At 38.6% G+C, this 14,490-nt stretch overlaps 1 protein-coding gene across 1 annotated transcript in view; it reads right to left on the minus strand.

Annotated features, from left to right (window-relative positions):
* lrch4 (leucine-rich repeats and calponin homology (CH) domain containing 4) overlaps positions 1 to 14,490 on the minus strand; it is a gene marked incomplete at its 3' end in the record, with an annotated part of 40,977 nt that overhangs the window by 24,683 nt on the left and 1,804 nt on the right. The window contains 1 exon segment of the mRNA XM_014033055.1: positions 1,752 to 1,896. Coding sequence (XP_013888509.1) covers positions 1,752 to 1,896 — 145 coding nt within the window.

Here is a 14,490-nt window from a genome sequence, read left to right on the forward strand (position 1 = left end):
CGTCTTTACTGTGCATGTGTGTGACATCACTGCTGTGGAGCGTTCACACTGGAGTCTGATGGAGGTCACATTTAAAATGTAATGTGAAAGTTCACACAAAAAGATCGTATTTTTTCAAAAAATCTGAACTGAGCGTTAAGACCTGCAGTGTGAACGTAGCCTCAGACTAGATGTGCATCTGAAGASGGAGGAGCGTCTTGGTTTTTTTCCGGTCTGTCTTCGGCAGAAGAAATAAAGATAAAATAAAGAAAATGGCTTTGATTTATTTACTAAAGAGCAAGTGGACGTTGCGCACAGCAGATAATTAATTCACCAGATCATTTAGAGGTGGTTTGTTTGGTTAGTTTCACCACTCCAGGAGCTGCGAACTGACAAACTATTTTTGTCTCGAGCCTAGTTTAACACAGCAGTCAGCTTAACAAGCTGCTGACCCACATCGGTGCTGATATCTCCTGCCARAACACTAACTGCAGACAGTCCATTTCAGCTAAAGAGCTCCTGTCTGTTTTGGTTTAGTGGGCAACATTCAGGAAACTGTCACGTGGAAAAAGGAGTCTCTCTGCTTGGTTGCTGCGGCACGTCGAGAAACAAAAGTTCAGATTTTTTAACTCGAATGTCGGCTGCTTTTGCTGCACCGCCTGCACAGGAAATGCTCTACCGCTACCTTGCGCGCCGCGCAAAAYGGACTTGTCGCGCCGCGAGACCCTTAGAGGCATGTCCACCATAGACTTTGCATGAAAACCGGCCGCTCCTGCAGCTCAAAATACGTTCAGTGTGAACGTAGCATAAGGGAACGTAGATTAATGTCAGACAATTTCTGTTTTACTTGGTCAGACACAAATTTACTTGGTCAATTATTCAAATATTATTTAATTATCGATCTACCATTCGGCTTTGTGATGGGTTTATTGTGTTACATATTTAAATCCATTTGTTTATTTAAATTTTAATTCAAACCATTTTTCATCATTAGCTTTTCTTCATTAACTTTGTGAATGAACTTGAGTAAAAAGCAAGTGAGTAGACTTTTTTGCTTTAAAGTGTCTGGTCAAGAGAAGGGTTGAGATTAATCTATTTTTAGATGCATCACACATCAACATCTTTCCAAATTAATTGTCTTTTTTTTCCAAGTTTTTCAAGAAACACAAAAAACAGATCCGCCAACAGGATATTTATTGTGATTCCTGACAAACTTAAAAAAGACTTAGGCGATTATTTTAGGAAGACATCGCAGTCATGGATGATTCTGTCAAAAACGTGTTTTTACATCTTTGTTATCTTTCCCTCTGAAGAATATCTGTCTGTGTGTATGTAAGTATTTGTAGATTTTATCATAACATGACCTATTTTAATGACTTAGACAAAACTGATCTGTGTATAAATTTCAAGTGCTAAAATACACAAATCCTGTTAGCTTATCAATTGCATTTTCAGTGTTAAGTTAGCATCTATGCTAATTGTTGGTCAGCAGCCTGTGAATAATAAGGAATTTTTGGTGAATTCTTAGTGTTTTAGTCACGTAAATATGGAAATCAGTGTTTACTTATGTAAAAATAATAGTTATTTTAATTAGTGAGTGTCAGTCAACATCACAAAAACTATAAATCTGAGTTTATGGGTCACAGCCTCAAGCCCGGCTGGGTTCAACTAGCCCAATAGTGTATATGTAGCTGAACAATGAGTCAGATGATTTAACCACCAGTAATAATGGTGATCTTATATAATTTGTTTTGCGAATGATGTAGCATTACCTGAGGTTGAGGTAGGTGAGGGCCTGGAGGTTGCCCAAGCTGGAGGACAGTGAACGCATCCCATTGTGGTACAAACTGAGAGTCTCCAAAGAGATGAACTGACAGAGCTCCTCTGGAAGCTCACACAGGCGGTTCTTTGACAAATCTGAAACATACAAAATGACCAGACGTTAGGTTAATCCTTACAACATACTTTCTTCAGGATTTTACTTTAGATGAGATGTGTTRGCACTCAGCTGCTACCAGAACAAATTACATCTAAATTTTGTTAAACTGAGTTATACCCATTTTTGTGTGGGCAAATGAATAATAAGCTAATTGCAGATGAACATCCAAAGAATATTTGTTTATCTGTCCAGAGATTTATAAAAAAACATTACTATAAGACAAACAAATAAAAAATGAACAGAAACATTGTCACTCATCTCTTCCTTCAGTTCTTACGGCTGTAAACAGGTAAAGAGCGATATTATGCAACAGTGGGAAAAATAATGAATATTTACAATATATATTAAAATACATTTATGATAATGTCTTAGAGTTGATTAGGAATGAGAGATCATTTCAGATGGTGATTTCCATAAGAGAGGTTTTATAAAAGTATAATGAAAGTCAAGACATGATATTAAACCCAATAATTCTTTCATGTCAGGTTTGTGGAGTTTGGAAACCAAAATGTAGACAAAACAAGAAGGGGGTCTTTACAGTCACTAAGTGGGAGGTTATTGTTGTGTGGGAGGAGTTTGTCAAAGACGAGATTCATTGTACGGACTATTTCAGGTGGGGTTTGAAGAAGCCCCAACAATTTGGTTGGATGAACACCAAGTAGCTGTGGGGATGTGTAGCTCAGTCAAAATGGCCAGAAAGCACGTATATTTTCAAATACAAGTATCAGTTTTGGTCACAACATCAAGACAGGAAGCTTCTAGCTGTGCAAAACTTGAATGTGGTACATGTTGAGGGATGTGTAACAATTTGGCTTGAACAAAACAGCCCTAACCTGTGTGGGGATAGAAAACGGACATTTTTAAATACGAAAATTAATATTAGTCATAAATYCAGATAGGAAGGTGATAATCACATCCAATCTGAAGTCAATAAAATATGTTTACATGTTCACAATAATGTTTCTAATACCATTACTGCATCTTTTAAATTTCCCACAAGACAATTCAATCCCACCAATCACGGTTTTGCCAAACTCCGCCCACACCCAAGGACTCCACAAATCATGGTTAGGACAACTCCACCTAAACACCAAGAGACTCCACCTATCCACTGCGGACACTCCTACATGGACAAGACTCTTAAATATCTTAGAACTTATATTCATAATGTAATGCTACCTATTAGATTGAGGATTTAATCTACTGTATATAATTAATGTTTTTATAGGTCAGCACAAGTTATCTAAAACATAGTGACGGTGTGAAAGGAAAACTGGTTTGTTTACAAAGTCAAAATACTGTCATGGCAGCAGAAATACCTCACACCTATATTCCTAAGTTTTTTTAGCAGAGATGTTTTATCAGTGTAAAGTCTCCTAGTGTTTTTTTAATAGACAGCATCATRTTATGTTTCAAAAGCATCCAAGTCTAACAAACAGCTCTGGACTCCACACTGTTGTGATAAAACCTTGGCAAGCACTCTGGTCCATTTGACCAAACTGGGTGAACATTTCCAAAAATTAACTGCTCTCAGCAGATTCCTGCTTTCTGTTTGCAGAGTTACTGTTTTAGAACAGTCCCATGTACCTACAGACCAGGGGTCAGATTTATAAAGGATTGCATGGAAACCATACAAAATGTGAACGTATGGCCAAAATGTGAAAATGGCGTACGCCAAAAAAAAAAAATTCAGATTTATAAAACCGTGCGTACACGTTTCTGCGCACCTTTCATTTATAAATCACAGCTTCACCTCAGAGTTTGTGGACAAGGTCCCGCCTCAGGTTCTACCCTGCACACGCCCACATTCAACCATAAACAGTCAAAGCAAAGTACCTCATGAATGTTAAGATGTATTTAAATCAGTCAGCTGATCAATGTCAAAAGAAGTGATTGGTTCAGACGCTGTGTCATGAGTCTGGAGGATGACAGGTGCTGACAGCTGCTCACATGAACAGAATGTCTGTAATTGATGCAGATTTTCCCTCATTTTGCAGGTTTACAGACGTTTAGAGTAATCTAATGATTTTTATCAAAAACTCAGCTTCAAATAAATTTTCTCTCAGAGACTGCAGGACGAATATAACAATAAATACAATTAAATAAGTCAGATAAAATTAGAAATAAGTTCACCACTCTTCTCCCCCATCCTCCCCCTCATGCCTGCTCTGTTAYCTGTGGCTGATCGTCTCCTCACATCCCTACAGCCTCGCGCACGTGACAAATACGACTTTAAAAAGTGAACTTTTATAACATCCACACTGGTGAGGGGCGCCCTGCGTGAGTATCCAAAGCGTGACTTTTGCTGTCGTGCTGAAATGTCTCTTGTCTGTGGGTCAGGGTCGTGAGAAGGAAGGAGATGGATGGAGATGTGTGAATTTTTATTTAAGATTTAAGTTTTTTTTATTTCAAGGTCCTCATGGCTCAGCAGCAGAAGCATAAATATTACTGTTAAGAAAGCTGATGATAAAGTTGAATAAAAATCTAAGTCTGATGAAGGTAAATTAAATATCTGACAGTGATCATTACACAGTGTGGCTCTAATTCTTCAGTTCACCATCTGTGTTGCAGCTTCCCGTCTCCAAAATGAGAGTACACTTTAGAGATCGACCGATACAGGTTTGTGAAGGCCGATACGATACCGATTTTTTTAAACATCAGTCTAACCGATACGCCGATACATGCAGCCGATATGTTTTGGCCGATTCTTGAAGCCGATACTACTTTTTCTTCCTCCATTAACATGATAAAAATAAGAATTACAAATGTTACACAAGTCTTAATTAAAAAAAAACATTTGTTAACTAAGGCTTGTCTGATGCAGGCTGTATTAAGTGCTGCCACACAGGATTTCTTCTTTAAAAAAATTAAAAATAAATAAATTCATTATTTATTTTATCTAGTGCTAAATATTCTGTTCTTATTTGTATATTAATAAGAATAATATATTTTTACCTAAAATCACTATTTTTTAATATCCCAGCATTTTTGATGCAAAAACAGCAACAAGCCTAAATAAAACTGTCAGAGCAACACAGAGAAAATGAAGAGACACACATCCATCTTGCTATCTTTGTCAGGACTTCACACACACAGCGCTCACAGCATCTCTGCCTCAGTCTGCTGCTCCCGTTTTTAACACCAGGCAAAAACTACATTTAAACCAGCTGACGTTAACTTTAGATCATAGTTTGAAATGTACACCGAAGAGAACCAGCATCATGACTGCGGTCACAGTAAACGTGATGTGAGCAGTGTCTGGTTCACATGATGGTGGACGGCTGCGCTCGCTAAAACGTTCAGCAAGAAAAGACCGAAAGCTTTTTTATTTTAATCCAGCAGGGAGAACAATAGAGGTGTTTTTCTATGCCTCATGTGAGCAGCTCCAGCATTTTTAAAAAGAAAAACAAYGCGGACACGCTGATTACAGTGTGGTGCGAAAGTGAAAGTAAAACATGTCGCAGCGCTCCCGTCTGGAGAAGAAACTTAAACACAGCTGTTCTTTCTTCCCTCATATTCTGACTCAGAGGGTAGAAACAGTTAAATTAGACAGTTAAAACACATTTACAGTTCATAACTCAACCTTGTTGTTGTTAGCACTCTGTCTCACAACATTAGCTGCTGCGCTGTCCCCGGGGGAAGGGGCGGACACATACTCTCACGTGACCCAAAGAATGGATCAGCCGAACGGACAGTGTATCGGCCGATACCGATACAAGGAAAAAACGCAAATATCGACCAAAAATATCGGCCGGCCGATGTATCAGTCGACCCCTAGTACACATGGGTCAGAGCTGGCTGAGGCACCGCACATTTTCACGCCAAGTTTGGATTTTATAAATCACAACCTTGGCGTGAAAAGTGGCGTACACAAGTTTGGGGTCATATTGTGCGTACGCAAGTTTTATAAATCTGACCCCAGATTACCGGTCAGTTCTCACTCCCCTGTTTCATCATGGCTCTAATGTACAGTTTAAAACTTTGAACTTGCCTTTAATTCACTCGCATGGTGATTTTCAACACTTTTGGTAGTTTTACTACTTAGTTTGTAAATGTTACACAGCAGCTGCAGCTGGACTGAAAACCCCACAGTGATCAATGAGTCAAAAAAAAGTTCAGCTTCTAATTCAAAGATTCAGAACCAGTGCAGCGACAGAACACATTTAATGGACTGCAGCACACCGAAACATTTACAGACAATCAATAACTGGAGCTTTTCAGGTCACAACAAAAAGACACGTTTCATTTAGCATGCGTGTCAAATCTGCCACAACTCTAACTTTTAGTTTTTCATTCTTCTTGATATTCTGATTACAAAAAAAAAAGAAAAAAGAAAGAAACTGGGCCTACAGTACGTGTAAGAAAAAACCTATATAACAACTCTAGGCACTAAAATCAGTACCTTAAAAAAATATTAGATATTTACTCAACCAGTAGATCTCATTTAAAGAGATATTATGACCATTTTAAAGTGGAGTTCTACATTAAAGTTCTAAACAATTAGAGACCTTTAACTGATCCTACAAATGTTTTTTGTCCTTTCAATAACAGTTTTACTTTTCTACAAAACATGACATGAGCTGTGGGGGTGAAGTGAAAGTCTGCAGGTCTGATGCAGTAATGGGGAGCCCATTTTAAACCGTCCCATTAGCAGCTTTCACCAGCAGCAGGACGAGACAGACGCCTGTCAGAGCAGACAGCCCAGTGGCTCTGTATMGACTGTGTGGGGGAAAACAGGAGAGAAGGAGGACGAGGACAGAGCTGCTCTAAATCCCAGCTTCTTTGGGAATCCTATTTTAGAAAATACTTATCTTAGCTTACAAACCAGGTGGACACAATTATAGGTCATGTGATCACTGAGGATTGTTCATTGATCATTTAATGCCATTTAAGTAGTTTGAAATTCAAAAAGCTTAATTAAAAAATAACCAGCAAATCCAGAATAAAGCAGAGCTTGACCTAAAAGAAAACCTTAAATCTACACCTGTACACAAGAAGAATCAGACCCAAACAAAGAACTCAGAGGTCTGACAGTGTTCATTAATGCTGGATGTGAACTTTATGTTTGTGGTTACTGGAGGACAGAAGGAACATTTGTCCAGACCTTTATTACTAGATGTGTTTCCATCAATGTTTTTATGATGTGCATTTTGAAGTATTGCATTAAAAATGGCAAAATTTGCAATTTTGCAAAAAAAAAAAAGTTATTTTGCTTGACATAGCAAAAATTTACCTCACGACTGATCAGCTGTTCCTGCTGTCGGCTTCTTCCTGGATATTCYCATAAAAATTGCATTTCTTTCTTTACGTCTCCAGACAGCATGTAACATCACTTTACATCTAGTTGATATGACCAGTAGATGGAAACATACGTTTTAAAAGTTTGATCAAAATTCGAATTACAGTTGGATGGAAAGAAGACTTGTGTTGTAATGATTTGTGTGAGTCATAATGTTTGGGTTTGATTTTTGTTTTTATGTTAAAAAAAAATTAACTGCATGTTGGACCAGTGCACCATAGTCTGATTTTCCTCCCATTTCACTGCCACATAGCTGGAGGGAAGCTGCCGGAACAATAGATGGGGGTGGAAACTGTGTATGTGTACATGTTTTTGCTACCTGGTGGGGACCATTTTTGACCATTTTCCCAGTACACAMAACCTGGTGAGGACCCACTGTTCCTAATGGGGACAAAAGTCTGGTCCCCATCGGGGGAAATACAGTTTGAGGGTCAGGGGTTAGGTGAATTGAGTGTATGTTAGGTTTAGGGTCAGGTATGTACCTGTGAGGTTAGGTTTAGGGTCAGGGGTCAAGACTAGGCTATAGAAATGACCGGTAAATGAATGGAAGTCAATGCAAAGTGCATGAGGATAGAAGAACAAAGGTGTGTGTGTGCGAGAGAGAGATGGCTCTGGAAAAATGTTCAATATAAAATATGTGGGGTTTATTTTTAAAAAGGAAATTTAATTAATTAGTACAAAAATGACTATTCGGGCACATCGTCGCACAGAAAAACCACAATTATCAACTGTTCTCAAATCTTAACCTCCCTAAGACAGGAGTCCACAGATGACCCACTTCAGCACAGACACTGCACTAAATCATCAGCTAATTCAGTGAATTAGAATAAAAATCTTCCAGCTAACTGTGGAGGCCTCTGTCACACCCCTACACTCCACCAAACCTGCTTTAKTATAAACACAGTCATGATGCTACCAACTCTCAGAACTAACCAAACAGACTTCTGTTTTCTACACCCTCTATTCACCTCTACTCTCAGTCAGAATGTACACACCAGGAATGGGAAGTCAGTTTTGAATATTCAAAACCTGGTTAAAATGAGTGAATTCAAAGAACTGATTGACTTTAGTCTCACACTAGACGTCCTGATGCATCTCAGTAATCCAGGTAAAAAATCAAAAAGAAAAAATTGTATAGGTTAAAATTAATTAATTAGGGTTAAAATTAAAGCCCAGGAAGTCCAACATTTCACTGATCACATCAACTCTGTGGATGAATATATTAAGTTCACACGAGAGGATGTAAAAAAAGGCAGGTTGGCGTTCCTGGATTGCGATGTCTCGGTTTTGGATGGAGGACGGTTGGAAACTGGCATGTATCGTAAGCACACCCACACAGACCAATATTTGCGTTTTGACTCCCACCACCCACTGGAACACAAGTTAGGAGTGATCAGGACTCTGTACCACAGAGCAGACAGTGTCCCTACAAACCCAGGAGCCAGGSAGAAAGAGAAATCACACACACGACAGGCCCTGGAGCAGTGTGGTTATCCTGACTGGGCTTTCCTGAAAGCAGACAGGAAACACAGACAGGATTCCATGCAACCTTCAGGTGAAAATGAAGACCCCAAACCCAGACCCAAACCAGTGGTTATTCCGTACGTTGCGGGTGTTTCGGAGAAACTGAGACGTTTATTTTCTAAACATGATGTCCCAGTRGCTTTCAAACCCCAAAACACATTACGGCAAAGGCTGGTTCACCCCAAAGATCCGGTGCCCCGGCACAAACAGAGCAATRTTGTATATGCTGTTAAGTGCCAGGAGGACTGCGACCAGTTATACATCGGGGAAACAAAGCAACCACTGTTCAAAAGAATGTCCCAACACAGACGAGCTAMWTCTAATGGCCAGAACTCTGCAGTTTTCACTCATTTACAGGCCAGCGGTCACTCTTTCAGAGATGAGGATGTTCTCATTCTTGATAGAGAGGAACGTTGGTTTGAGAGAGGAGTAAAAGAAGCCATTTTTGTGAAGAAAGACCGTCCATCATTAAACAGAGGTGGAGGCCTCCGTTTTCAGTTGTCCCCCTCCTACAGCGCTGCCATTGCCAGTATCACTCCACCCCCAGTTAATAGGTGTTAATTAGGCGTCAACAATAGCCATGTGATGTGAGTATCAGTCACATGGAGGCAGKGCTTAAAAGCCTGAATTTTGCCTGAAACTCTCAGACTGAAGAAGTCTCTTGGAGGAGAGACGAAACGTTTCATTAGAGAAGAACCCGTCCAGAAGACCTATACAATTTTTTCTTTCTCACACTAGACCTTGGTAGTGACACATCAAATTGTTTCCTAAAGCTGCATTTACAGGATGCTTTTGTCAGCACAACACACCTGCCTGCCACCCCACTACCAGAAAAATAAATTAATCTGAGGCATCCCTGCATCTTTACACCATCTGAATTTATTTTAAAGTGAAAGTAGAAAGTAAAAGTGGAAACTAAGCTCAGCTTTACCTCCATGTTGAACCAAATGACGGGTGACCACGAGGGCAGGATCAGGATTAGCATTTATATGCAATTTTGTAGGAATTAATAAGAATAAACAGGAACAAACCTGGAATTTAAAATATTAAAGGCCAGCCCTTAACAGGGATTTTAAATGTAGTTGAGGAAAATATAGTATTTTAGAACAATATTTACCACCTGAAAGTATCTTAGCTGTTCCTGAATCACATGCTTCCTGCACGGTGCTGAGGCCACRCCTGCTACATGCACTGTGCATTCATCCAGCACGTGCACAGATGAATTTGACAACCTTGGACTACTGAGTCCAGTTCCCAGTTTGGAATTATTCMAAAATTCCCCAGCTATTTCCTATTGAAAGTTTCTGGAAGGTTTTTTGGAAATTTATGCAAAATTTTGGTCAAGATTCAAAATAAAACAGGAATCATTTTTGATGTGTGTCTTATGTCACCCATGTGTTCCTGTTCCACCCCTGAAGGCATCACAAAGACCATCCATGTTCTCGCTGATTTTCTACATTGTAGAGTGAAGGGGAGTTACATTAAATGTTTGTCCATTTTTTTATGTCTGAACATGTAAAAATTATAAATTSATTAAACATGTGTCTAACAAATGCAAAGATAGCTGGATTTTGTTTTATTATAACTTACTCTAAGTAGAAAACAAGACAGAAGAAAATCTCATTAAAATGTCAGCTAAAATGTCTCTGGCACACTAAACTCAAGTTTGACATTAAACATTGGYCTCCAAAAGAGTTTTAGATCCACACGGAGCAGGTCACTGCTGGTGTTCTAATCACTGGATGAAGCTTGTACCTGCCATTTTATTTATTCCTGTCTCTACAGACATGTTGAACTGCTTCCTTTAGCCTCCACAGTGGAGGTAGACATGACCCACAAGGTCACAACATGTCAAATAAGAGCTGATATAAGACAGTACAAGTTTACCAAACAAAATGTTTGTGCTTGATAACAATCCAAGAAATTTAACATGCAGTATATATGAAAAGGGTTGTTTTTTAACTTAAAAATTGACTGAGATATAAACTTTAAAATCTTTATATTTCAGAGCACATACTATAGAACATAAAACAATCATATTTTGTTAAAATTGTGTGATATTTAACTGAGAGATAAAGAAGAGGATGCTTTGTTTAACAGTAGTTTGACTTTCACCTTAAGTTTTGATGGAGACAAAACTTCACCTCAACCGGGTAAAATTTTATTTTAAATATTTAATTTCCCATGTACAGCCACAAAGACTTTACTGAACTTGTGTTAATTCTGTTAACATGTTTTCATGTATACCAGACAGACCAAGATGATAAGCTAATATTAGCTAGAGCTAACTAGGGACCTTCACTCGGGTTATTTTTTGGAAACCTAAGCACGTGATTACATCTGCTCGACACTGGTGCACAGAGAAACTCTCATAGCAGAACTCCATTTATTTCAATGTGTTTAAACTTAAATAAATTCTGGAAAACAGCATGAAACTCCACCGGGAGGACAACAAAACGTTGCGCTTGTACTTGTAACAGTGAGGATACCGCCATCGTCCCCTTATGGAAGAAGTTTTGATCACTTTTCCCAAGCTAAGATGCTAGGCTAACTGCTGGATTAAAAACTAATTCTTCAGTCCRTGATTAATTTACAAAGTGACAATGTGGTTTAAAAAAAATCTCTGCGTCTTTGTTTCCTGTTTAGTCTGCTGACGGCACAGTGAATCCTAGGATATTTTCAAAAGTAACTACAGGCTTTCATTGAGTCAAGTATTTGGCTGATTATATGTTAGTTTTAACAAGCAACTGAACAAGTTTCCACTGAGTCTATCTTCTTGTTTAAAACAAATATTACAATAACATGTCAAAAACATAAATCCCAGCCTGCTGACTAATAATTAGCATAGAAGCTAAATTAACACTGTAAACTATAAATATATACATTTGAAAGTTTTCATTCATGTCAGTTTTTATGATAAATTCAGCCATCATTGACAGCAAAAATAAAAAAAAATCTAAAAACATGTTTCAACTACAGGAAGCTACAGTAGCTCAACTAGGACAAACAGAACCGTGCAGCAACAACTCTATGGGCTCAAAAYGGCTGCACAGATTGTTTTAAATATCAGTTCTAAGTTATTCATGTCTATGAAGCAGTGTATCAAAAAGTAGATTATAACCCCACCTCTGTTATATTTACTGATCAATTATTCTGCAGTTATTTCTCTGAAGCATCATCTAATGTTTAATGCCATTCTTCAACCTGTTCATTCACAAAACAACTTAAACCTGTTTTTCATGTCAGAACTTTGATCAATAATGAAACAAAATCTATAGAAACATGTTTGCTTTTATTTTCCTCACAACCGTCAGTGCAGCTGCTAAAGGTAAAGGACTCCATGTTGGACTGTCTCTTCCTGTTGTGGTGGAGGCAGCAGGACACAATAGAATAGCTAAAAAAAAGTTGTCAAAAAAAAAGTCACTAATATTTTGTTGGACCGCCTTTAGCTTTGATTGCGTTATACATGCACTGTGGCATTGTTTCTATAAGCTTCTGCAATGTCACAAGATTTATTTCCATCCAGTGTTGCTTTAATTTTTCACAAAGATCTTTCATTGATGATGGTAGAGTCTGACCTTCTCCAGCACATCCCAAAGATTCTCAGTGGACTCTGTGGAGCCAATCCATGTGTGAAAATGATGTCTCATGCTCCCTGAACCACTCTTTCACAATAAGAGCCTGATGAATCCTGGCATTGTCATCTTGAAATTAGCCCTGTCATGATAGTCAATAAATCAATTCATCATATGATTAATTATTTTGAGGTCGATGAAAAAAAATGAGGACGATAATTTTCATTTGCCTGCTTGCTTGTTTACTTTCGTCTCTCCTTCTCTGTGCTCTGGTGCACAGGGTGCTCGACTGACCCCTCTCCTTCCTGTTTTCTTAGTGTCAGGAGGAGTGAACTCTTGTGTTAGGTATTGCCAGGTGCGTGGTCTCGTACCTCTTGAACATGAGAGTTCGTACCAATAAACGTTGTTGGGATTCTGAAAAATGGAGATGGAACTGGTTTCAAAGCTGCAGTGTGGGAGAACTTGGATTCAAACCTAATGACCATGGTGAAGCTGGTATGTCGAATTTGTTGTGAAAAAAATAGCAACTAAAAGTAGCAATACTACAAACATCTGCGCCCAAAATATAATCATCTGATGCAGTTTTCCCAGCAGGGAAAAAATTAAAACCGACGGGTTGTCTTAGTCTTCCCGACAGTCCACAATGACTTATTTTTGTTCAACCGACTAGCAACATACAAAAAGGGAAGTGCAAAGTGATGTGCACTCACAGACAGCGTAGATCGCTTCATCTCGAAAGAGATGCTGCTCTTTAATATTGTTTATTTACYGTTTCAGTTGTGTGTGGTGTTTAATTTYCATTTTGTTCATTTTTTTTAGAGACTGAGTCCATTTTGTTTGTCTTTAAAAATTAAAGTTTATTGATCTTTGAGATGATGTACTTGCATTATTATGCTGTTATCATTRTATTMGTTTTAAAATGGTCACCAAACAATATTATCATTTATTGCAATAATTTCATAGACAATCGTCCAGCAAAATTTATCGTGGAATTTAGCCGTGCCATCAGGGAAGAAACAATCCATTGATGGACTAAGCTGGTCATTCAGTATATTCAGGTAGTCAGCTGACCTCGTTATTTGAGCTCATACTTTTGCTGAACCTAGACCTGACCAACTGCAACAACCCCACATCATAGACCTGAGTTACATCCAGATGGACAGTTTTTTTTTTTTTTTTGGGTCAGGCAGTGTATAAAAGGTGTTGGAAATATGCGCTAGATCTCCTGTGTGCCACAAACATACAAATTGAGTCTTCAGCTTGAAAACAAATATGGTAGTAAAAGACCATTTTCTAAACTAAAATAACTATTACCTTTGAATAATTACCTCCTGTAGTTAGGTATAACATTGAACTTTTCCTCCCGTTCTCTCATCCAATAAAGAAGGAAGACAAACAGCAGAGGTTGCTTCACCTGTAGTTTGATCAGAGAGTGCAGTAATACAGTATCTCCACTGTTATTAAAACCTGCTGCAGGTCCATTCTGGACACTCAGATGACGTTTGTTATGCTAATCACAGAAGCAGAACTTATTGTGTTTTTTAGGGAAAGTTTACAACACTGCACATGCCAACACTTCTATTCTGAATAAAAGCCTGGTGCATGGAAACTCTCGTCATGGTCAGATGACATGAAAAAGCCATGGAAAAGATTCATTCTGATTATTTAATCTGATCAAACAATTTTGTGAATGTAAACATAGTTATAAACTTTGACCTGCTTTAAATACAAGAGACAGTGTCAGCATGTGTTATTGTCTATTGTATGAAGACCTGTAAACAGAAATAGTGAGAGCAGATTGTGGAGACTTTAGGAGTGCCAGAGCATAACAGAGCTTCCCATCAGAGCAAAGCACTGAGTCTAATTACAGGCTGTGATTGAAGGAAGCTTTATTCCTGCTGACACACTGACCTTTAACACTCAGCAGCGAGCAGGCTCTTTTAATCTCAAGAGCTACACAGCCCAAGAAAAGTCGAGTCATTGTATTGAGCAGGCTGTGCAGTCATTGTTTAAAACATAACAAAGCAGGCTGCAGCCTTCTCATATTCCAGCTTGGATTGAATGACCCAGGGCCTCAACTCTGAGTACTAGTGAAGAGACCAAATCTTTCCTCTGCTGTTCCAGGAACACCCCACCATCATCCCTCCTCACACACACACACACACACACACACA

Source organism: Austrofundulus limnaeus, unplaced genomic scaffold (assembly GCF_001266775.1).
Source record: "Austrofundulus limnaeus strain Quisiro unplaced genomic scaffold, Austrofundulus_limnaeus-1.0 Scaffold1612, whole genome shotgun sequence".
Taxonomy (NCBI): Eukaryota; Metazoa; Chordata; class Actinopteri; order Cyprinodontiformes; family Rivulidae; genus Austrofundulus; species Austrofundulus limnaeus.